The sequence below is a fragment of the Odontesthes bonariensis genome, chromosome 8 (genome assembly GCF_027942865.1).
Source record: "Odontesthes bonariensis isolate fOdoBon6 chromosome 8, fOdoBon6.hap1, whole genome shotgun sequence".
NCBI classification, from domain to species: Eukaryota; Metazoa; Chordata; class Actinopteri; order Atheriniformes; family Atherinopsidae; genus Odontesthes; species Odontesthes bonariensis.
The window spans coordinates 10,577,006-10,602,073 of record NC_134513.1 but is presented as its reverse complement, the minus strand read 5'-3'; the positions used below and the strand labels follow the sequence as shown (position 1 = coordinate 10,602,073).

The 25,068-nt window shown below is 37.7% G+C and overlaps 1 protein-coding gene across 1 annotated transcript; it reads left to right on the top strand.

The window, feature by feature from the left end:
- The first annotated feature begins 13,187 nt into the window (after window positions 1-13,187).
- On the top strand, window positions 13,188-23,963 carry LOC142385922 (extracellular matrix protein 2). The gene is made up of 5 exons (XM_075472601.1): window positions 13,188-13,496; window positions 13,595-13,922; window positions 20,699-20,869; window positions 21,089-21,365; window positions 22,871-23,963. The coding sequence occupies exons 1-5, from the start codon at window positions 13,188-13,190 to the stop codon at window positions 23,961-23,963; spliced, it is 2,178 nt and encodes a 725-aa protein (XP_075328716.1).
- Window positions 23,964-25,068: the final 1,105 nt, after the last annotated feature.

Genomic DNA, 25,068 nt, shown 5'->3' with positions numbered 1-25,068 from the left:
GGGTTTACCAGTTTTAAAACTGTCATTTGATTAGTTATTCTTTGGATCTGCAATTCCCTCCCGAGAAGAACAAAATAAAAAAGAATGTCGCTTCTTGAGCAAGTTGAACAAACAACATTGTGTGATTAAAGAGATTTTTTAATGATGGAAGTCACCTCTTCATCCAATATCATCCATTATGTAGAATGCAGTTACTTTTGCTGTTTATGCAGAAGGAAAAACATGAATGTTCCAGCATGTAGTCATTGAAGCCTGCGTGTTTTCATCTTTCACTTCGGCTTTGTTTATTGTTACATGATTGCAGTGATGCAAATGAACACATTCATGCATACAAAGTGCCTATATGTCTTATTCTATCAATGAGTTTTCATCTCTGTCTCTTGTTGCTATCCGCACAAACACAAGCACAATCAGGTCCCACTTATTAGGACAGGATGTTCTGACTCTGCTTGGGTTAATGCATGTTTTTAATGAAGACGTCTCTGGGGTCATGCACACTGTGAGAGCCACAACAAGACAGAACAAACATGGTTATATGCATATTTCACAAAGAATTGCAAGTGTGCACCTGTTGCACTAAGATCCTAAGAACAAATAAATGAACAATAAACAAAAATGAACAAATATTGGAAATACCTTTTAGACAGGAAACACTGTATTTAAATAACAACTGCTACCTTTTTTCTGATTAACTAGCAAAGTATTAGATAGCATATTGCACTGTATCCACAGTTATTAGGCAAATTGCATTCATTAGGGTTCATTTTATTGTCAGACAAATAGAATGTTCTCAGTCAACCAATATGACTATGATTGAAGCTCAAAATATGATTGTAGCTCAAATTCATTTTTTCAACAAAAAGGAAAGTTCTTTTGTTGTTGTGTCCCATTTGTGCCTGATGTGGTGGTTGCTGTTTACAGACAGATGTTTATAGTTGAAAAGCTCTGTGATCTTGACAAAAGTCTGTCTTTTGGCAATTAATCATATGGAGAACAATTTGCTGTTTAAATGTATGTGGACAAGTTGGACTAATAGCTCAACACTCCAATATTGTTTTGATGCATTTTGTCACATTTCACTGTGTCTTCTAATCCAAAAGAGCTGAAGCAGTAACAGCAACAAAATGGCAAACGATAATGTTTCCTCAGACAATATCGATATAATTCATATTTAATGCGGTTCATTTGCAATTAAGATATTGCTCTGATTACAGTCCTTTGCTTTCTTTTCAAATGACTTCCAACAAACTTTTTGTCAAACAAGGCAGTTTCTAATTAAAAAGTGATCCAGGTTCGATCAAACAGGCTCGCTTTACACACGAACACATACGCGTGCACACACACGAACACACTTGAGTAATTCACAGTGAAATTTCATGCAGATGGATATTGTGGAGCACATACACTGACGTTCCATCTCCACACACACACACCAGTTCACTGAGAAAGGAAGGAGGCCTTACTGATGCACCCCACTCCATATTCTGTGATCCATGTCAGCCCTGTTCACACAGCCGCATACATCAGCCACACCTCTCCAGAGATTCTTCATTCCCCTATCTCTGTACTTTGCATATGCAAATAAACCCTAAAGGAGTTCTTCACTTGGTGAATTAGTTACTTAGCAACCATAGATAACAGTTAAACTTCCAATGTTCAATTTGAAATCTCCCTTTCTATAAGGGGGAGGATTTTCACAGTTTGCCAAAATCTTCACTCCATGTGCCTGTTGGCATCACATCTCTACATAGTCTGTTATTGTAGCTAATTGTTTATAAATAAATGAACACTTCTATAGATTAGTTTATTGCTATTCTCCTGGATATGACTGAAAAAAAGATTCCTCTGGAAACATAAGGAAGATATATGACAACGTGTGATTATATACATTATATAACCCCTAATTCAGTAAAGTACAATAAGGAAGCCATGGAAAGAAGGAAAGACTGTACAGATGATATAATGACTTGTGGTGTCTTTTATTAAACATAAATATGTTCTTGGGTATTTGGGAGGCAGGTGAGAATAATGAGTTATATAAATGTAGAAAAATGGATAGAAACACATTAATGTGAATATCTAGAAACTGGCCCGCATCCCTAATATCTTTAAAGTTCTTTCCCTTCATATGTAGCAGCCAGGTTGATTTGTCATTATCTCATTTTGTTGTGCATTATTAGTGCACCACTTTGGGAACTTCCATAAACCATCAACTGTCTCTACACCCTTTATCCTGCTCAGGGTAGTTTAGGTACTTTCCATTTGAAATTTCTATAAATGCTATGCTTTTTTAATGCATAGAATAAAAATATCATAGCAAGGGGGTTGATTCCATCAACCCATATGTGGTGTTTTACATGCAGAAATATTTGACCTGTTATGCTCTTCTGTGAGAACAATTGAACACTTTTGTCAAACTGATATTTGTGCAAATGTGTTTATACACCCTCATTAGAGAAATCTGCAAGAGTCACACTTCTAAAAGGAAAAATACAATTATTTCACCTTGCGTTTGTGACCTTAACAATCAAGTTCACTTTTGAGTAGATTTCACAGTAATTTCAGTTATATCAAACAATTTTGAAATATAAATAGTTTGTGCCAAAAAAAACAAGTAAACCTTCAGTATGTGATCTGCATGTCACATACAGAACATAACAGGACATTAATGACTTGAAACTGTCATGACATGTGTGGAACATGCAATTCTCATCTCTATTTACATTCCTGCGATTGTGGCATGTTGGAAAAACACACTGAGGTAAATAAAGAAAAGTTACTGGTTTATAATCGCGAAGCAGAGGAAGTAACTGGTTGGGAGTTAGCAGCTGTTTGATGAGTGGATTCAAAGTATAGTTTTTCAGACATTATATAGCTTTGTGTTAAAAAGATGTTGGTAACTCTGGTCAAAACTCTGGTTCATTTGACTGTGAAGCAGAATATCACTGCACTTACCCTCTTTGCAAAGCATATAGCTTCAGATGAATAACTAAGTGGATACATGAAATAGGGGAAATTATCCTAGAGCTAATGTTCCCAGCTGTGTTTGTTAAAACTCTTTCAAAAGTCCAATATAACACTCTTTGAAGATGCACTTGTGTATGAGCCATCATCTTGGCCAGTTTCATAAATCACATCAACATTTTACTCTCCAGAGTTTTAACTCTGACAGTAATTGGCTGAGATTTGCTCTAAAAGCATCTTGTAAACACGGCCTCTTTCTGAGGACGACAGGGCTGGCACTTGCTGCCCAAATGAGCACTTTCAGAATGCAGCCTCTCGATTTAACGTGCGTTTCTGATTTATTTTCATTAAGATCAAAATTAGCTGCCTTCAAAGTGACCACTCCTTCTGCTTGAGTTCAAATGTGCAATATATAATCCGTTTTCTATAAAATTCTAACTGCACATTTCATACATCCACACTCCCCATTAATTGAGCTGTGCCATTTCACTGTCAAATTATAAAAAAGCGCATTGCCCTTTGATGCATCCAGAGGTTTGCAAGAGCCTGCAGACGAAAGGGGAAAATACAGTCTTCAAGTAGTAGGAGAATGTGTCTGGACCACTGAGTCTTTACCCAAGGATGTAAATCACTGTTTAAATCTGGATCATTTACACCAAACCACTCATCATCCAATTCTACACAGGGCTATGCTCAAAGATAATGAGAAGAAAGAATGCCAACGGATGGAAACTGCAGCTAGGTGAAACACTATTAAGAGAAAATTGGAAAAGGAAAGGATGGTTTTGTGTTGTTATGTTCTGGAACGGGCACTTTTGTGATGTTGTCTGAGTGTCTGGTCTTACATTTATGGTTTCTAAATGGATGTTTAAGCCCTATACTTTCCATAACTATAGCAACAAGTAAAATCTTGAAGATGGGCCAAATTTTGGATGAGCTCCTAAGCTTCGAAGATGTGTGCTTTCACTTTTGATAAGCCAGCCACATCTGGTAGCCATCAATCAAAATATATTAATGGACAATTTCCATTTCCAAGCACTGCTGATTTAATAATATTTTTGCGTGTTAGCGGTAGTTGAGTGGAGTTTCCCAGCATGCTTTAGACAGTGCGTTTGTTAAAATGAGTTTAGACAATTGCCTCTCTCTTATTTCTCTCCTTCATAGCTGTTTTCTGAATCCTCCTTTTGTTTTGGTTTGCCACTATTTGTTAGGCTCTGATGTGCTGACTTCTGTCGGAAGGTTGTTGGGTAGTCCTACACAATATCCATTAGATGTTAGGATGTCTACAATTGCTATAATGAAATTGCATTAGTTTTATATACCGTATTTATCCCTGTGGCTGGTGCAAAAATCGTTGCAATATCTATGGCTTCCTATGCCGCAAGAAAGAGCTTGAGATCACAAGCCTGCGTAAGACATCCAGCAATAAATAAGTATCACAGTCACTATGGCAACATGTTCCAAAGCAGTAAAAAAAACAAATCTGCATTTTAGAATTGCCATGTTGTTCCCACTCCTGCCAAATAAGAGGAAATCAGGACAAATGCTTGTTTGTGTGATGTGGGGCTGATCTTCCTAAATCTACCCCATGCAAAGTAATCTAGGGGAAATGACAGGTGTAGTCACTGTTTTCAGGAAAACCAGAAGTTGTCATATGGGTTTTGTAGAGGTTTCATGCAGGGGTCTCAGATTTTTGTTTTTGTTTTCTTTTTTTCTTCTATAATTCACATAATCCAGTCTAATTTCTTTAATGCAGGACATGGTGGGGGGGAGTAGACACTGTAATCCTGGACTGGACTCCAGAGATTAGGCTGGAATTGTCTAGCCAGCGCAGTGGGAGCTGATTGAAGCCGTTTTCTCACACGTAGTCTCGGAAAACGCAGGGGGAGTATTATTGATCTGAAATGCAATTGGTCCGTTTGGAAAAACTCCTCTCACAATTTTGTGTATTATTACCCAGTCAGTGTAGATTTTGGATATTTGTTCCCTGCATGCCCTTCTCCACACATATGTGGTCTTAAAAACCAACTTTATCTCTAAAATCTTTATCTCCCTTGAATGAACTGCTCTTGTAAAGGTCTTTCAGTGTCATGCCACTGTAGGCAAACACACTAAATCTCAGAGATTTGATAACAAAACCCTGGTAATATGTTTGAACATTTTTTCGTATAAATTTATACATATATATGTAAAGTATATTTTGAGTCCTAGCTGTAAAATTCAGTTCAGTAGAAAACTAGCCCCTATAAGCACTGGAAGGCTGACAGCTCTGTAGACGAATTACTTATGACAGAGTTATCAGATTATGATTGTGTTTGGGGTTTATAATGTCTGCACCATGCTCCACTAATAAAAGCAAGTGATTCATTCAGTTTTTGTTGAATATGGTTCTTTCACTTTGAAAAATCGTCTATGTTTACTTGTATAAGTAACTCTTTTACTACAAAATGTGTCCTAAATTATCTGAATAAACTACAAGCCTCCTTTCGGGGTAAATTTGATTGGAACTCCTATACCAGAGGGCCTTCTGATAGCAAGCTCTGTAGATTACCCTTTTATGACCTATCAGATTCAAAATCAATTATTTAGTTCACTGTATCTGTCTGTGCTTTCAGAGCTTAAGCTTTATACTGAAATCTACTTTTCTGTAGCTTTGACACAATTTGGGATTTATGGAATTTGTTTTTGCAGCCATCACTAAGCTGAGCTGAGGGATCCACATTAAAGCCAGCAGCCACAATGCAGGAACACAATCAAAATATTAGCTCTGGCATTAATACTCACCATACAGCCACCAAAGTCCCTGGTGAACAGCAACTCTACTGTTTATTTTTTCCAACGGCAGTTTGCCAGTGCTTGCTGTCCCTCACTTCAACAGCTGTGGTGACTTGAGGGTAAGAGGCTGTTAGCGCCCGAGGCTACAGTAGCTGCCTTTTTAAAGAAAAGCAACTCATCACAATGAGTGACAACTGTTGGAGTGTGCCCTTGTTGAAGGGCAGAATCAAAAATACTTTGCCAGCATGTTGTCCGTGGTTTGATGTTGACAATAGAATTAGTAAATAATTAAACAATAGTAAATCATGAAAAACTGGAAAGTGCATTAAATTTTAATTGCCCTGTCCGTTAAGGATCACAGCACTTTCAGTCTACTTCATTTATTACAACCAGGAAAGGAACCGAAAAAGTTTAAGCTGTAGCCCTGCAGGCTCAAGGTTTCATTAGTCTGAAGACATACGCTGCCACAGACAAGCAGCTTAGTAAAATACAATTCTTTTTGAGACATCAAATTCTTCTTTTTTTTTTCTTTTTTCGCGCATAGCACATATGACTTTTTTTGTTCCAACTCAAGTCAAGTAATTGGAAGATGAATACAGCACCAAAATTTGTAACAGGCTGCAATAAAATTCTGGTTTTACACCAGTATCTGACTGTATTTCATAATAATCGTCAACAATAGTAAATCATTCCTCCCTTAGAGTTTCTAGATTAATGGTTAATGAAATTAATGACAGTAATAAACTTTGATTTATCAGCAAAAAACTGTATTTTTGGGAAACAGCCTGCTCTTCAACACACAAACTATATCAGCTCAGAGAATGGGATGAGGGGGGTGATAACCAACCAATAACTCACTGACACTATCATAATAGTGTCTGATTGCCTGAGTCACTGTATTTAATGGCTACAATTATAAAATATGATGAAATGCAATTCCAAATGTTATGTTACACATTCGTGCAGCAGATTTAGGTCTCTTACAAAACCTTCCTCTGACAGAAAGTTATCAACTATGTGCTTTGAGATGAGGTACTGTGTCAGCTGCATCATCACACTGTGCTGCTACTTGTGGCTGAGATAGCCAATGAGTCAGAAACGCCCACCACTTCGCCATGTCAGCAAATTGCACAGCGAATGTGGTTGTGCATTTTCCACACTGACAAATGGCGATGCCAGCGATGATTATGTGCTTGTGTGTGTGAGGTAGGATTGCATGTGTGTCTGTGATTAGCAGAGTGTTTGCACATGTTTTGTAAGTAGGCAAACCTACGCAGTTTATAGCCATCCTCATCATCACATCACACAGGGCCCCTTCCTTGTTCTCTTGAGTCTCTTCGCAGATCTTGTTTTTTTCTGGAGAAGTTGCATCTGTGAGTCGTAGGAGGTGTGACCTCCAGGGTAGAGAAGAGCTGTGTATGTCGGAGGTTCTCATAAAGATCTACAGGCTACTTTCAGTGGTTATTACAGGATGTTTCTAAGCATGTAGTGTACCTACTAGCCTGTAAACACACACATAATAGACACCCACAAAAGATGTATTAAGGTGGTACAGAGAAAAGAAATTACAGTACTCATGATTTCTAAACATTTTCTTCTGTCGACCTCACATTTAGCAACTTGCGTGCATCACAGCTACTGTAAAGCAAACACCTATTATCCACAAAAGCTGTGACTCAAATCTCCCAGTAAGCCCTCTCAAAGCCCTGGAAACGCTGGTTTTGCAGTGGCATGTCTCAGCCTGCCAGACAAAAAGCCAACAACAGCCATAGAGAATAGTCACCCCCTTCTTATTGCCACTCAAAACAGAACCCACCCCCCGCTGAAAAAAAATGTGTACCAGAGTTCTTTTCTCTTGTTATTTCATCCCCTACTTTCTGATTTCTCTGATTCGCGTTGTGAGCTTTTTGTTAAACAAAGAAAAGATCTTCTAAATAAGTTGGAATGTAATATAAAAGGGTAGGACTGACAAAGTTTGAGAAACTACTTTGCAGATTCATCCCCTTTGATGGTTGTTTTACAGAGTAACAAATAGTCAAAGTTATTAGTGAACACTGGAGTTTGCCAAAGACAGGATTTGAGAATCATTCAAACATTTCTATTCAAATTTGTCTGCAAAGAGATTGAATCTATTTAAAGTGCTCCCTCTTTTCAAAGTGTGATCAGTGTCTCTGCTCTCATTGTGCTTTCTCTATTAGAAACATGAGCTGATATTTCTTCAACTCCTCGCATGTTTTTTCACAGGAAACTTTCTCACAGTCCTTTCTGTTCTCTCCCTGTGTTATGTTCCCCCCCCACCACCACGTTCTTCCTAAACGTGTGGCTCACATGATTGGTCGGAGGGCGTGGAAAGTGGGCCAATGGGAGGGCAGTTACCAGGCAGCCTGCGCCTTGTTTGGAGGCGGCTGGAGACTTGCACAGCTGTGCCATTGAAAAGCAGCAGGACATAATAACAAGGGCCCCTTACCATGCTCACTCACAGACTCACTCACACAAAGACACACCGTGTGGACTGAAGTGGGTAGGAACAAAAAGTTACCCGCACAACTTTTTCCTGTCTGTCTACACATTTACATGGCCGTCTTTTATACGTATGGCATGTATTTCCTTTTCCTTTCTGAGAAGACAGTAGACCTTATTCCTCATGGTGATTTTTCTGCTCACAAGTTTGCTCTTAAAGTGATGAGATGGCAAAGGATCACATTAAAGATTAAGCTATGTTCTTTGTTCTTTAAGTTCTGGTCTGTTTGTGAACTGCTGCGGGTAACATCTGGCCATCTAGCATCAAAATCCTCCACTACTTTCATAAACTAGTGACAAATTTTTTCTGTTTCTCATTTGTTGTTGAGTCGGTGATTTACTGTGGGTTTTTACAGCATTCACTAAAGGAAACAGCTGCCTGTAAACAAAGATTAAGGGCAATGAGAACGAACCAAGGCAATAATGAAGAGGACCAAGAAACAATGAGCCAAGAAAAGCAGCTGTAACACGTCACAAAGAAGTTTGTCATTGTTAGACACTAAACATTCGAAACACATTTCACAATCTAATTTCATGACAGAATAAAAAATACCTACAATGATCCACAGTGCAGAGGCACAAAAAATGTTTTTTATTACTTGTTACCCTACACAGCAAACTGTGTTCTCACCCACAAAATGATTGGGGTTTTAAGTTAAAGGTACATAGTCAGGTTCACATGTTATAGTACACGGCTAGACAGTCAAACAAAAATCTACACATGTTCATATTATTGGATTCCCATCATGTCATATGCCCAAAAGAAAACAACAGCCCAGTGGTAAATTACCATCTCACAATTTACAACCATGGAATTGTGAGTATTGGCGAAGGGGGAAACCATATGTATTACACGTTCTCTGGTAAGTATAGACAAAGTCAGTAATGCCTATAGTATGTTAACTCACTGCTGGCTACAGAAGCTCAGAAAAATTGGCTGAAAAGCTTTATTTTACTCCAAATCATTGTTTTAACCTTAGCAAAGTAGAGTGAGACTTTAAGTATAAAAGAAAGACACACAAGACGCTTGAACTGCAGCATCCATATCAGAAATATGTGAAAGAAGCCACACAATGAAGTCAAATTTTAGTGTCCTGGAAAAATTTTCAGCATCTTCCTTCAATGTCACGCCACCAACCTTTAAATATGGACTTGACTGCTGGTTAATAAAGCACAGACTGTAAGAAATGTAAATCAACAGCGTGAGAAACATTCAGATTATGTGTCAGTGGTTACTGGAAGCACAGAATGGCGTCTTTAAATCAAAAGCAAGTCCTTATCTTCCTGCCCACAGCTTTGATTTTTAGTGTGACAGATTGCTTAAAGGCAGCGAAGAATTGCTAACCAGGCTCAGTGACCCACATCACCCGGCAAAACATTGTCTACCATCTGTCTCTGCATCCTGCTGTAACAATACAGCTCCTACACATCCTGTACCATCTCTCAACACACATATTCCCACACTTGTTGCCTATGTATACTGCAAATCATGTATCCACTCTCCTGAAGAAAACTGAAACAAAAATGAGAGAAAGTCACAGAGAAGTGACCAATAGATGGGCTGAAACATACTGCAGTCCCACATTGTGGAGCATATGGTAAGTTTGATGAGCCGATAGCATCAATAATCAGCTAAGCATACAAACAGAGACAGGACACTAGCATCATCATGCTCTGAATAGGGATTTCAGCGACATATGAGTCATTCTTGATGAACAATGTGGTAATTTAAAGGACAAAAGGTCCCACTCAGGAACACTGCCTCAGTATTGCTCTTGCTTTGGTGCAATATGTGGTGGTAAAATGTCAGAGCTGCCTCTAAATTGTTGCTTTTATGCTTTCCACAGAGAAAAGAAAGCTAATGGATTCCTCATCTCTTCCATGGGAAACGTCAATTGTGAGGGTGTTTGGAAAGGCCGCTACATGCAAGTCAGTGTGTGTGAGCAATCGATGCGTCTCCTGAGGTGTATTCTTCGTAGTCCATTTTAAAGATGTGTGTTCTCGGTTAAACAACAAGATATAGCCAGTATGTTTTTCATTGTCAAATTAGCTTTCTGATTAAACAGAAACTTCCACAATTTAACTCTCAGTATTATCCCACTATTAAGAGCGTGAATGATTTAGAGATAGTGTAAATCAGTGCTGCCAACTTTTCATCTGTTTGAACAGTGCTTCTGTACCTTTTGACCTGACATTGTTTTGATCAGCCTGTCCTAACCATAGATGTAATGTTTGAGGAACTGAGTGACACACAGGTTAGATAAGCATCATTAACACCCAAAAAACAAGCTCTATGCCAGTTTGAGTCAGTCAGTCTCAGAGATTCTTCACCCTGGCTTCAATCTCAAGTGTGAAAAGGAGCCCAAATGTGAGTTTAAACTGTGTTTTTCTGCTTCAGAATCTAATTTCTTTTCTCTTCTCCATATCCCCCCCCCGTTTTATCCTTCTTCTCTCTCAAGCATCCTGCCGTGTTGAACTTACTGACACACAAGAACTCTGCACTAAACATAAACAGCAGTTTAATTTGGTGAAGCTATTCTGGGCAGGGTTAAGTCAACAGAGCGTTACAGACTTTTGTGGGGCTTCAAGATTATTCCTACCCTCTCTGGAGAGAAAAAAAGAATAACATACTTGGATATTCTTTGAATATAACATCAGTCAGAACAAGCAGCCTGGTATTTGATAAAGAACATTCTGGTTGTTCATTAACAATAATAAAATTTGGTCACCCAGAAAAATTTACCTCAACAGTGTGTGTCCATTTTGCTGCCAAACACATTCTTGCTGGGTCGGTTCTTGTTAATGTTTACTGTACATACTCATGCCAACTATAAGAGCGATTAATGTGAAAACCAAGTAATAATGTTCTTAACAGAAAATGCTAAATATTAGAATATCATGGACTCAGCAACATTTACAGATATCACATTTTATCATCATCTCAAAATACAAAAAAAACGCACACTTTTACTTATTTCAAATGATCTGCACATACTCTACGGTATTCTTGGACTGACCTCATTCCCAATATACAGAGGTGCATATTGGTTTACTGTGTCAACTTTGCACACATACTGCGCTCTACAGAGCATGTACGCCACACATCCAACTGAGACATTAAGAAGCACACAGAAACGTGAGGAACGTGCTCTGGCTGGGTAACCGAGGGATGGGCTTCATTTCTATTGTGTGCTGTTGTTGTGCAGCTAGTCATGCCCATGGCACAAACAGGAGTCTGACGCTCTCAGTCAAACAAATTGATCAGTCTGTAACCTTTGGCCCTTACCCTTGTTAACCCCCCGCCGTCACCTCTACCATCAGAAAATAGGCTCCAAGCAGATGGGATAGTTTGGGGGAGGGTTTGTTTTCCTGCACAGCCATGTTGTCATTCAAGCTTTTTGCCTCGACTGCCTGCTTTTCATATTAGTCCATTTTTCTCTCTTTGTCACCCTCTCCCCTGGATTTAAGCTTTCGAGTGACAAATTATTGATGTGTGGTCTTTTTACTGTAAATTACATAGTATATCCCACAAGGAGAAAAAAGAAAACGGGGAAACCTGGAGCGTGTTAATGTTGCCATCAATTATCTGTCCAATAGCCTGCATCAGTTCTTCCCAGAAGCCGTACTGCACACATAAATCACACATCTCACATTTATTTATTCATATCTGCAACACACATACATTCTTCAAGACCAAAAGCTGTTGTTTTTCATGTTCTTATTTGTTGTTGCCAAACACATAGCACATTGTTCCCTTTAAGATGATCTTCACCACAGAGGTCAATGTTTGTCCAGCTTAGCCAAAGCACACTTACAAAATGCTCTTTTCTTTCTGCCAAGCCACAAAAACCAGAGTTTAAAATTAATCTTTAAGCCAAAAATCAACCCGAAGCCAAGCTTTGTACTACTCGAGACTGATTCAGATTAGTGTCTTGATTTTAAAAATTATTATTCTTTCCAGCTTTTAAACTGCTTCTTCATTCGTTTGGGCTTTTGGGAGTGGAAGAATACTACAAGGGTGAGTAAGGGTCGCTTGGTTGGGCTGCTGGGCAGCTGTCAGGGCATCTGGGTGCAGCAGAGAACAATCATTCAACTGTAAAAGTGATTTGGCTTGAAGGCAAAAGTCCAGACAGAGGGATTTGTCTGTGAAGGGGATTTTATGAAGCTGCTGATTAGGTATCAGAGCTACAGGGGCAACAAACTGGCATCAAAATGAGTCGATGGGGCGTCAACATTTTTTATTAATTTCTCTCCACATATACATACTGTACAAACATACTTACATGTGCATACATACAGTAGACATAATAACACATAATAAAATACACTGATGTATTTTTACCCAAAACAGGTGCAGGTGTAAGAAGAAACCACCCATCTCTCTTTTTGTTCCATGATTGCTGCTTTTCACAACTACTCTACTATACATTACGTCACCCTGGACAGGAAATGAGATGCTACAGCTCAAGGCGTTAAAGACACTTCTCCATGTCTTCTGAGGGGCTTTTGTTTCAGTCTCATGTTTTCTGCCATTTACTATTCATTTGTATGATGGTTTCTTTCTTTTCATAGTCCAGAGGGAGAGAATTGATGTGGATACAGAGATGACATTAAACCCATCTGCTGTGTTTTCCATGCAATTTCATGCAATACGAGGCCCTCTCGGAGCAACTCGGGCAATTTTTTGTGGGTATATGCTGCCTCTATGTGGTCTTTGAAAGTATTGCAAATCAATTTCTGTCAAATCATTTCACTTTGTTCTTTATGCAGTAAATGTCCATGTTGTAATGATTAGCTCCTCTTGCGTGTGGAAGAGCAGTGCTCTCTTTCACAACTGACTTTAACTTCTGCATACATATCAACCCGTTAGCAACGGCTGTGAAGGGAGAAGAGCCTTAAGGAAACGACCGGCAAAATCAAGCGATATAATGCCTCCAAAAGGGTCCAAGACCGACGTGAGACTAGAGGAGGACTATGTATCACTAACGCAAGTTAAAGACCTGCTGAGCCAGCAGAAGGAAATGTACATGGAGTTAATTCAACAACAACAGGACAATTTTAAAGGTTTTGTCAAAATCATTATGGACACGACTAACACCAGAATTGACGCGATGACACGAGAGCTCCAGGACATTAAAACCAGCCTGCAATTTACGCAGAAAGATGTGGACGACATCAAAGCAGAAAGCGCTAAGCACAGGGAACGAGGGGACACGCTGCAGTCAGATATATTTAAAGTTTGTGAAAGCATGGTGATAATCACTGATAAAATGGACAATCAAAGAGAAATAACCTGGTTATTGATGGAATTACTGAATCACCAAATGAGACTTAGGCTGAGACGGAGGAGAAAGTGAAAACTATTTTGTCTGAAAAGCTAAACTTTCGCCATGAGATTGAGATGGACAGAGCTCACCGCACCGGGAAACCCAAAGGAGACAGACCCAGGCCGATTGTTGTCAAATTTCTAAGATACAAGGACAGATTATCTATTCTGCAGCGCACCAAGGCACTTAAGGGATCCAAGATTTTCATTAACGAGGACTTCACGGACACTGTAAGGAAAAGGAGGGCGGATCTGATGCCGGACTTAAAAGCAGCACGTCAAAGAGGGGACATCGCTTACCTACGCTACGATAAGTTGATCACCCATCCCCGCACCAGTACCCCAAAGTTACCCAACAATGTATGAAAGAGAACCAGGAATGGGAGCAATTGGACAGTCAAGTAGTAAATAAGCAGTAAAAAGTAAAGAAATAAATGATAGACTATGAGTCTTCAGATACTAAAATATATGACGAAAATATGATAGCTGTTGATCATTTCCCAGCTATTGAGTGTGAATATTATAACAAAGAGCAATTTGATAATAGTAAAATGATAAATGCAAGCTTTTCTGTAATCCATTTAAATAGTAGAAGTATCAATTCTAATTTTTCAAAAATATCAGATTATCTACAACAATTAAATGGTCAATTCAAAATAATAGCAGTATCAGAAACCTGGCTAAATGATGATAATGTAAATAACTTTCAAATTAATGGATATGAATTATACTGTGTGAATAGGAAAATCAAAAGAGGAGGGGGTGTTGCCTTGTTTGTTGATTGTAAAATAAAGTGTAAAGTTAAGGAAAATATGTCTAAAACTGTTGATGGTGTTTTGGAAATGATTACCATTGAAGTGTTAAATGATAATTCAAGAAATATTATGGTAAGTTGTGTGTATCGAACACCGGCGTCAAATCTAGAATTATTTACTGATAAGTTGGCAGAGTTGATTGAAATGGCCAACAATAAGGTATTTTTTCTTTGTGGAGATTATGCAGACATGGATATGACCTTTGTTAAGGACATCATGTCGAATGTCATTAAACCTTTCACCTACATTTGTAATCTTTCATTTTCATCAGGAATATTCCCAGATACTATGAAAATAGCAAAGGTAATTCCAATTTACAAAAAAGGTGATAAATGTAAGTTTAGTAACTATAGACCGATATCATTGCTACCACAATTCTCAAAAATTCTGGAAAGGCTGTTTGTGAATAGATTAGACAAATTTATTGATAAGAATAATATCTTAATTAATAGCCAATATGGATTTAGAGCAAATAACTCCACTTCAATGGCTATTATCGAATCGATTGAACAGATAACAAATGCTATTGATCAAAAAAACTATTGTGCTAGTATCTATGTAGATCTAAAAAAAAGCATTTGATACGATCGACCATAGTATTTTGCTTAAAAAACTTGCAAAATACGGGATAAGAGGGCTAGCACTACAGTGGGTTTCAAGTTACTTAGAAAGAAGAAAACAGTATGTACAAATATATGATGTTAGCTCAACAACCCGTGAAATTACATGTGGGGTTCCACAGGGTTCAGTACTTGGGCCGAAGTTGTTCATCTTATATATCAATGATTTAGCAAAGGTGTCAGATTTTTTTAAATGTGTTTTGTTTGCTGATGATACTACTTTTTTTTTGTCAAGATGTAGATATAAAACGAATGTTAGAGAAAATGCAAACAGAATTTGTGCTTATACAAAATTGGTTTAAGCTTAATAAATTATCATTAAATTTAGATAAAACTAATTATATGATATTTACAAAGAGACACAAATTGGCTAATACTTTATTTAGAATAGATGATGTGGAGATCAGCAGAGTCAGTGAAGTAAATTTTTTGGGAGTTACTATAGATGACAAATTAACCTGGAAACCTCACTTGAATTATTTACGCTCAAAAATAGCAAAAGCTATTGCATTGCTCTATAAAGTCAGGGATTTCTTGAACGATCATGCGTTATATATGTTGTTTAACGCATTGATAGTCCCACATTTGGTGTACTGTGTAGAGGTATGGGGAAAGTCAAGTAGCACTGCCACAAAATTTGTCTTCACTCTTCAAAAAAGGGCTATTAGAGTTATTACCAATAAACATGGCTGTTACCCATCCAATCCACTTTTCTCTAAACTAAAGACATTGAAGTTCAATGATTTAGTCGTTTATAAGATTCTGTTAGTAATGTTTAAGGCACATCGCAACATGTTACCCATAAATATCCAGAAATTATTTTCAAAGAGAGAGAGTGGTTATAATTTGAAGGGAACACAGATCTTCAAGAAACCCAAATTTAGAACTAGTCTGAAAGAAAAATGTGTTTCAATACAAGGAGTTAAACTCTGGAATGAACTACAAACTGATCTTAAAAATGTTAAAACCCTCTATAAGTTCAAGAAATTGTTAAAGACTGGACTAATGACAAAATATGACTCAGTATAAAGGTAGTGTAAATGCTGTGTGGATTTATGTTTATGGCAGACGAACAACTCTTGTCTACAAGATAAAAACTGAGAAAATTGTTCTGTTTCAACAAGAGGAGATGGTCGGTGTCTTTGTTTTTTTTTTTGTTTGTTTGTTTTTTTGTTTTTTGTTTTTTTCCTTTTACTTTTTTATTTACTTCTCTTTCTGTTGTGAGCTAACATTGAAAAAAGGGGCAGATAATATAAGATTTAAATCTTCTTTCTGCTGCCTTTCATTTTGTTTTACTATATACATGCAAATATTTTGTGTTTTTATTTTAAATTGCAAAAATTAAGTGTGCATACAACGTATAAATAGGTGTTGCGCATGTATGGGTTTACATATTATGTGGGCATACAAATATGAATGGTTGTGTGCAAATTATTGTTTTAATTGTTTTAATGAAATGAAATGAATGAATTCAATAAATAAATAAATATCTGCTCTTGTTTAAATTAGAATGTGTTCCAGATGTCTGTGCTTGCATTTCTAAAAATGTCCTGAGTTTGATTTAAGCAACTTATTAGCATAACTCTGTAAACCTGCTCCTTAGATCAGAATCTTGTTCTCATAAGCACAAACAAATGCACCGCTCAGAACCTTGATACTTCAGGATGATTAATTAACAACTTCACCTGTTTTTCCAGGATGGAATTCATTTCTTAAGTGTTGTCACATAATCTGGTCCAGTGCTCTTAGATGATTTGAAATGAAAATTTTTAGCCCAAAAAACATCTTTATAGTCAGTGTTAGCTCCACAAGGGCTAAGCCAAACTTAGCAGCCTTTGCCTTTTTTGACAGATAGTGTAATTCTGAGGTACAGTAAAGCTGTCCTCATCCATGTTGTCAGGCCAGAAAATTGTAATTTAGAGTCAATAACAATGAGATAACTTTAAATTTGCAGGTGTAGCAAGTTCGCAAAACATCCATGTCAGAATCACAGTCACACTACTCATTCTTTAAAGAATGTGCCCCACTCTGAAAACACTTGTGTTATTCCATGCAAAATGACTCTGCAGGGACATAAGCTGACTTGCACAAAAAAAAAACATAACCTGCTATTCCAAGTCAGATTTTTCTAATCGAGTCATGTGGGAATGATGTGCTATGTCAGAGTCACTTTTACTGTGCTTGGTTCAGATTTACATTTTTTGCCTAAATCATCAAGCAGGTTTAGAGTAGAAAAAGTGAAATGTTGTACATATATCATTTTGCTTATGGAGACAGACTCTGGTATCTGAAAGTCTCTGCATTGTAGCATGAACAAAACAAGACATAATATTCACAATGTGTTTCACTTGGAATTTAGGATGTTTTCAGTATCATCTTAAGCTCAATTATTGCCCTGATCAAATTAATCAGTGTTATAGCCCTTAAAGGACCTTGTGATAAATATCTCCCTTAACAACTGCAATGGCCACTGAATGAAGAATTTCTTTTTTGTCTTGCCCAGCCAAATGCATCTTTATGACTTAACTCCAGCTGTTTAACATCTGTACAAAAAGTCGACACCTTATTCTCGATTAAATTTGTTTTGAAAAACTGTTGAATCTTTGTTATTTGAAATCATTTTTCTCACATTCATAGTCAAAACCGACTAAATGATTTTCACCCGACTCATCATTGGCATTCTCTGCGTCCTGTGATAAACGTCTTTTTAAAAAAAAGCAACAACATCCAAAGCTGCATCACAACACTTATTTCTACATATCTTACATTGGCATTAGTTGTAGTTAGACTTCCTGAAGCACAACAGATTATTAGCATAAAGGTCAAAGGCTGAGCAGTTTCCAGGAGCTAATTGTCACTCTCATATAACCACCAGGATGCTAATGCCTCCCCCTTAGAGGCGCAAATAGTAGTCAGTGTGAAAGCCAGCCATCACCTCTGACCCCTCTTTTTAAAGTTGCCCCTCTTTCCTGCTATTGATCCCTCTCATTCCTCTGACGTTGAGGGTAAGTGTTAGAATTCCCTCCCAGATAAAGGTATTTCAGGAGTCAGTACTCCTGGCTTACCCAGAGCTTGTGTGTGAAAACCCTCAATACAGAAAGAGGCAGTGAAACAGATCTTTAAATCCAACTATGCTTGGTGGGAATGGTGTGTGGTTCAAAGGTTGCCCTATTTCTTCTGGAGTGTTCAGCTTTTTCACTGCACACAGAGACACGAGCATAGGGTCAAGTGGACAACATCGATAAAAAAAGGACCTCAAACTTTGCCACACTTATGACAGGTAAGTAGTTCTCATAAGTCAAGCCAATCTAATAATAATTTTCTTAACCTTCATTTCTTGTTGACATTGAGATCATTCATTCATGGCTTGGTGTATTTCTTATTAACTCACTGCATCATAGAAGTAATCACTGCACAGATGACAATGAGCTCAATTATTGTTTTTTATTTAAAGCAGTGAAGTGGTGACCACTCACTTTGACACAAAGTGACAAAAAAGTCAATGACATGCCAATTAGTGTATTCTAAATTATCTTTTGTAGTCTGTTGCCTTTGTTTGCTTTCAACAGAAATGTGTAACTTCCTCTTGAACTCACCAGAAACAAAAATCGAATCAGATGAAAACTTTTCGAAGGAGTTACTGTCAGTCGTGGAAAGTTTTTTGAATTTACTTACACCGACACATTTATACAAGCCCATAATACCAGGATCATGCCTAGTGTTTGGAATGCTATTATTAATCTATTATATAATATTGCTATTTGTTGATGCAAGTGCATTTTATTGCCTGCAATGTTAAGTGCAATACTGTTTACTTAGTGAACTTTCTCATTGGTGACTGGTGTAAACAGAATATGTGTATTTATTTACTGCAGTTTGGCAGCCATTACATTTATTGTTCTTTTATATTTGATTTTTACATCCTTTTAGTTGGTTTTATAGCATTCTTTGGTAGAGGGTCAGCTGGTCTTTCAGCCTTTATTTCATGCTTTTATTTTCTGTTTTTGACCAGTTTTGTCAAAATAGTATTTTGTGTTTTCCAAACAAATTAGTCATGGCTAAAGCAATAAATAAAAATGAAAAATCTAAGTTTACATGAGAGGTAACACTGAAAATATCTAGAAAATGCAGTTTATAATCTTGAAATCCTCTTTGCTAATACTTTTTCTTGTCCTTTAACAGACAAAATGGAAGTGCTCAGTCTTCTACTTATGCTCTTCACTGTTTCAGGATTTACACACATGTTAAATCCCCGTAAGTACCATGTTCCACCTACAAAGCTTTCAGATATTCAGTGAGAACCTTTTGTTAAAACCTGTTATGATAGAACCAATCCAAGCATTTTCATGCTAATTACATTTAATGAGCTTTTAAAGAGCTATGTTGTGCTTTTTAAGGTCTTCACTTTCCTTCAGTGTGTTGTTTGTTGTGCATGTAAAAGGTCTACAAAGTTATTAAAAAAAACGCTATTCTCACGCTATTCTCACACAAAATACAGTGTTCTTTGACTATATGAACTTTAAAGCACAAGCTTTTCTTTCAAGTCCTCCAAATAAAATGGTAACATAGGTTGTTCCAAATAAGATTATGTACCTGGAAAAGAGAACAATACATGTTCATAAAAGAGTAAGATGCATCTGAATTACTTAATGACTGGTGCTTATTCTTTCTGTATTGTGCAACAGAAGCAACTTTCACAACTGGACTGAACAAAGATGGCCAATCTGACAGGATAAGTAAGAAGATACGAGATGTTTTTATATCAGCGGAGGTCAGACAAAATGGAGGAGAAATCATAGCTGTTGAATCCACAGAAATTGAGGAGGAACAGAGGAGCGATAGAATCAGTCCAAAGACAAACCCCATTAGGGAGCCTGTCAAGAATAAAATGACTGTGGGGGAAGGAAGGGTAGACGATTTGCTAACTTTACAGATGTCAGAAAAGCAGATCATCTATCTAAAGCCTGAAAATAAAGTCACTAAAACCAAGAATACAGAAGAAATCCTGGACAGAAATCAAAACTATGTCAAAGGAAACGGGGAAAGGCCGACACCTGAGACATTTCCCACAAGCTTTATTTTACAAAATGATCCAAAAAATGAGAGACACTCCATGTCTTATACAGTGAAATCTGTGGATACAGACGTTTTGGAGGAAGTGAGAGACAATGGGCAAAAACTGCTTCCTAACTCAAATACGGACACACATGGTGAGAACAGGATGGTAACAACAATCCAAACCCAAAATGCAGGGATAAAAGAGGAAGTAAAACATTATGAGACAGGTGTGAAATTAGAGAGAATTCATCAAACAGAAAGAGTGAAGGTTAAAAGAGTGGAAGAGGAGAGAGAAAGGAAGCTAGTTGCAGGAATCCATCTTGATGAGACAAAAAGAGACAGTTATGTGGATGAAAACATGTTAAAAGCAAAGCAGGAAATCTCGGAGGGAGAAAAAGAGGATGATGAGAAAATAGCTGAAAATAGGGAGGGCTTAAAAGATGTGAAATATAAGGAAGCTCAGATGGCTTTAATCAATGTAACACCTCCTGTAAGCTTATCGACAGCTCAATCGGAAATTCCAGCCACGATGCAAATTATCACTCTGTCACAAAATCCTCCCAGTTCTCTTCCTCTTCATCATAATCATTTCCTTACATCACTTCCTGTCGCATCCACAGACGTTCCCCCAGACTCAAAACTCAAGATGACAGAAGTCGATGTGAAGTCTGGCTCAGTTTCAGAGGATGTCATGGCTAAAAATATTCTTGTGAAACCAGCAGAGATAGAGCAAATAACACACACAGCTGAGCTCATAATGGAAATAAACGTTGCCGATGGAGCAAAGGAGGGTGAATTTATCTCCAGGTTGAAAGGAGCAAAGCTAAAACCAGAAGAAGCTACATTTATAAGCACAGATTTATTAAGAGAAGAGCCAAATCCTACACAAAAATCAAATGAAAATATAAACACTGCTAAAACAATCAGTCTTGCACTCAAGCTAAACACTATACAGCCCACAAGCACACCCAACACTGTTAAGTTAATGGAAAATGACACCTCAATTACAGTGAGGCACAACAAAGCATCTCCTCCCCAACCACAAGTGACCGAACCTTCAGCCAGACCACAGCTCACAACTGCCAGAACACCTTCGACCAAGCCAACGAAAACCAACAAAAGCAGCAAAAATAAGTCTATTAATAAGTCCAAGGAAAATAAAAGGAGGAAGGACAATAAAACAAAGAGGCCACCAGAGAAGAGGAAGAAAATCATCCCAACAACACCAACGCACTTTCCTTTCTTCATGGATAACTACTGTCCACCTGAGTGTGCCTGTTATGGAAGGTAAGACATCAAGGATACCCGCTGGTGAATGAGGACATTTAAAATCTAAAACTTGATGATGCATATGTAGAATACTTTAAAAAATATACAATTTTGTTTTAGTCAATATTTTATCTATGGTTGATTGCATTGAGCATGTTTCATACTTTTAAATAGAAAATAAATTAATCTAATCAGTTACTGAGAAAAATGCATACAATTAACTTATACTGAACCAATAGTCACACATTCTTTTCTTTCAAAAACCACTTAGATGTAGAATATAACAGTCATTTCCAGCACATGTTCACTCTAATGGCATCACATGCTGTGATCTGGGGACATGTTCTCAGAATTTTTAGCACTGTTTTTTATTAGGTTTTTTTTTCCTGAATTTGCACCATCTTTCGAAACTATTGTTAGAAATCCTGTGTTTTTCTTCTGAAATTCAGCAGGGCTCAAACATCACTGGACAGTTTAATGTTGTTTGCTGACACTAAGAATGCTGATAACATTGAAATACTGTTAAAAAACATAACATTAAAAAAAAGTACTTTATTAAGAACGATAACACTACCACATTTTTAACATAACACATACCTACTGCATTTCAAAATAAACTTACAAACTGTGCTCCCATGGTTGTGTCAAGTGGAAGCTCTCCTTCACCTCCTGACAGGCTCTGTAGGCTCTCGTCATACTAAAAAGAAGAGGGTCAGTGGTGTTAAAACACTTTGGCTGACCTAAATGAAGAACTTATTTGGAGTTGATATGGCTCAGAATGTATCTGTCTTTTTACTGCTGCACACAAATCGTGAAGGATGTGCAGGTCACAAGCAAAACGAGACTGTGAAATTGATTTTAGAAATGTGATCACTATTTATTTATTCATCTGATTTGGAAAATTGCTAAACTTCAAGATTTTTAGTTAGTGTAAGATGAGTAGTCAACATCTACAAGGTAGATTACATGGAATAACTTTGCAGAAAAACTATCTGGTCCTGCAATAAAAGGGCTGATAATGGTATATCTGTACCTGCATGACTTTGAATTAAAAGAGTATAATAAAAATAGACACAAGGGCAAAACTCATATCTCATATTAAAAAAAAAGTATCACTAAATGATTGGCCTATCTGCATGCTGCTTGCACATATGGTGCAGCAACATTTGCAATAGTTAGAGGGCAGTATTGGTCCTTGTATGTTATGTCTTCAGAATTGCCACGGTGTAAAGAATTTGCACAACTCTCACTTTAGAGAATGAGATTCGTGCCCACAGCGTCTCTTTTTATTTTTGGCATTTGTTCAGTTTTTACTTTGCTTTCAGTTGTAGTTAATAAGTTTTAGGAAAATAGAAAACAAAAAGGACATGGATCAACATAATTTAGCACACAGCAGAAGGCAAATTTGGGTTACCTTCTGCGAATTAAAAGGATATTTGTATATTAAGTAGTGTTTTCTTATGTAATGTGGCACTGAGTACACTATCAAAAATATTAATGTTATGTTTGTTTGTTTTTTCCAGAGTGGCCCAGTGCTCAGATAAAGGTGTCAATAAGGTTCCATATGGTATTCCCTATAATGCCCGCTACATCCTCCTGATGAATAACCAAATTGACAGCATCCAGCTGGACTTGCTCAATGAATACATCTCCATGGAGTTTCTTGTGTTGAGCAACAATCAGCTCACAGATGGTACCATAGAAGGAGCTTTCGAGGGAGTCCCAGCTCTAAAGCGCCTATATTTGGATAAGAACCTCCTCGAAAGTGTGCCAATTGACCTTCCATTTTCTCTTGAAGAGCTTCGCCTGGAAAACAATAACCTGAGGGTGATGTCTGAGGCAGCCTGGACACGGTGCCCTGGCCTCTTGGTTCTGAGCCTCAGCAACAACAGCCTAGGGAATGGATCTGGATCTCTACCCAATGAGGTGTTCTCCCCTCTGTGCAACCTGCGTACTCTGAACCTAGATCACAACCAGTTAGCCTCAGTACCTCAGGGGTTACCACTGTCCATCAAGGAGCTATATCTAAGAGGGAACCTCATCAAGCAGTTCCGTGGAGGAGCTTTCAATGGGATATCAGGGCTGATGATGTTGGATCTGAGTTCAAACAGACTGACAGACAAAGGTCTTGTTAGAGACTCCCTCTTCAATGCAACACACTTGGAGAGCCTCAACTTAGAAGGTAATAGACTGAAACAAGTGCCACGACACCTTCCTCCCTCAGTTAAAGCTCTAAACCTAGAGGGCAACCTTATATCATCCATAAAAAAAGCAGCTTTCAGAACCTTGAAAAACCTAGAGCACCTGGGATTGGCAAGAAACAAGATCTTCAGAGTGGTACCGGGTGCCTTCAGGACACTGCCCGTCCTGCACCAGTTAGACCTTTGCCACAACACCTTGCACCAGGTGCCCAGACAGCTCCCTCAAGCTTTGCACTCGTTAGCGCTAACCCACAACAAGATTCAGTCAGTGCCTCGTGATGCTTTCTGCTGGGGTAATAAAAGTCTTAGTGGGCTTGTGCAAGTGCAGCTGGAACATAATTTAATTGATATGGGGAAGTTGGACACATATGCTTTTAGATGCTTACGAGGATTCCAGGTGGTGCACTTCTACTGAGTCAATGAAGCTTTGAAGAGAAAGATTTTGAAAATAAAATCTTCTGCTTGTGCACGATATTCTTTTATTGGGCCAACTCCTCTGCTTTGGAAGCTTGTGGTGAATGTGGAGCTGGCAGAGGCCAGAGGTGAAACTAAACAATGATTTTTATTATGTGTGAAGTTCAATTTATTGTTTGTGACCCACTCTGATTATTTCATGACTGTTACCAGCAGGCTTTCGTGGAAAGAACAGAGAGAAAACAATAGAGAGAACAGTGGTTTGCATGCAAACCAAAATTTGTCATTTGAATTTGTCATTCATCTTTCTGGCTGTTCCTTCATGGCCATTCTCTAAAGCACACTGTGTAGAAAGTTGGATGATATTAACTTAACAAAACTCAGATTGTTAGTATCACACATTTCTCTGCTTTAAAGATCTGCGTTTTGTTTGGTAGAAAGTTAGATTAATGGTACTTTTTGTGTACAGTGTGGAACACTTCATGCAGATTTGTTAATTCATTCCATTTTATTGCACCAAAGAGTATCTAAGATTTGGTTTAAGCTGTCTCTGCAGCACCAGCAACAAAGATAGTTTTACAGACAGACTTGTTGGTGGCTGTATTTGAAATGGTTGAGATATGGGCTTAATAAACACATTTTAAACAGAGAGGTGTCCATGTCAATTAATTTCCATACCACTGTGGAATAAATCTAAAGGTAACTAAAGGGAGACTATGATTAGAAGTGTTAAATATGTGTCAATTTAATAAAGTTGCTTATAATTTATCTAGATCTGTACAGATTTGTTCTGTATTTTCTTTCTTTTTCTTTTTTCGCTGCATGAGATTACGTGTGTGTGCATTTATAAAAGAAAATTTCAATAAGCAGAGGTCATAAGATGTCTTATCAGGGAAAAGAAAATGTGGGTATTCTTATTCTTGTCTGGCATTAACCAAAGTTATATTAATTCCATACAGCGAGATGATAGAGCGGTCCTGTCATGCTGTTTGAGACATTTTGAAAGGAGTCACTACAAATCAGTTCCAAGTTGTAACCCTCCTGAGACATGTCTATCCCAATGGACGTGGACTCTACCAGGATTATGTGAATAGCATTCTAAGGCC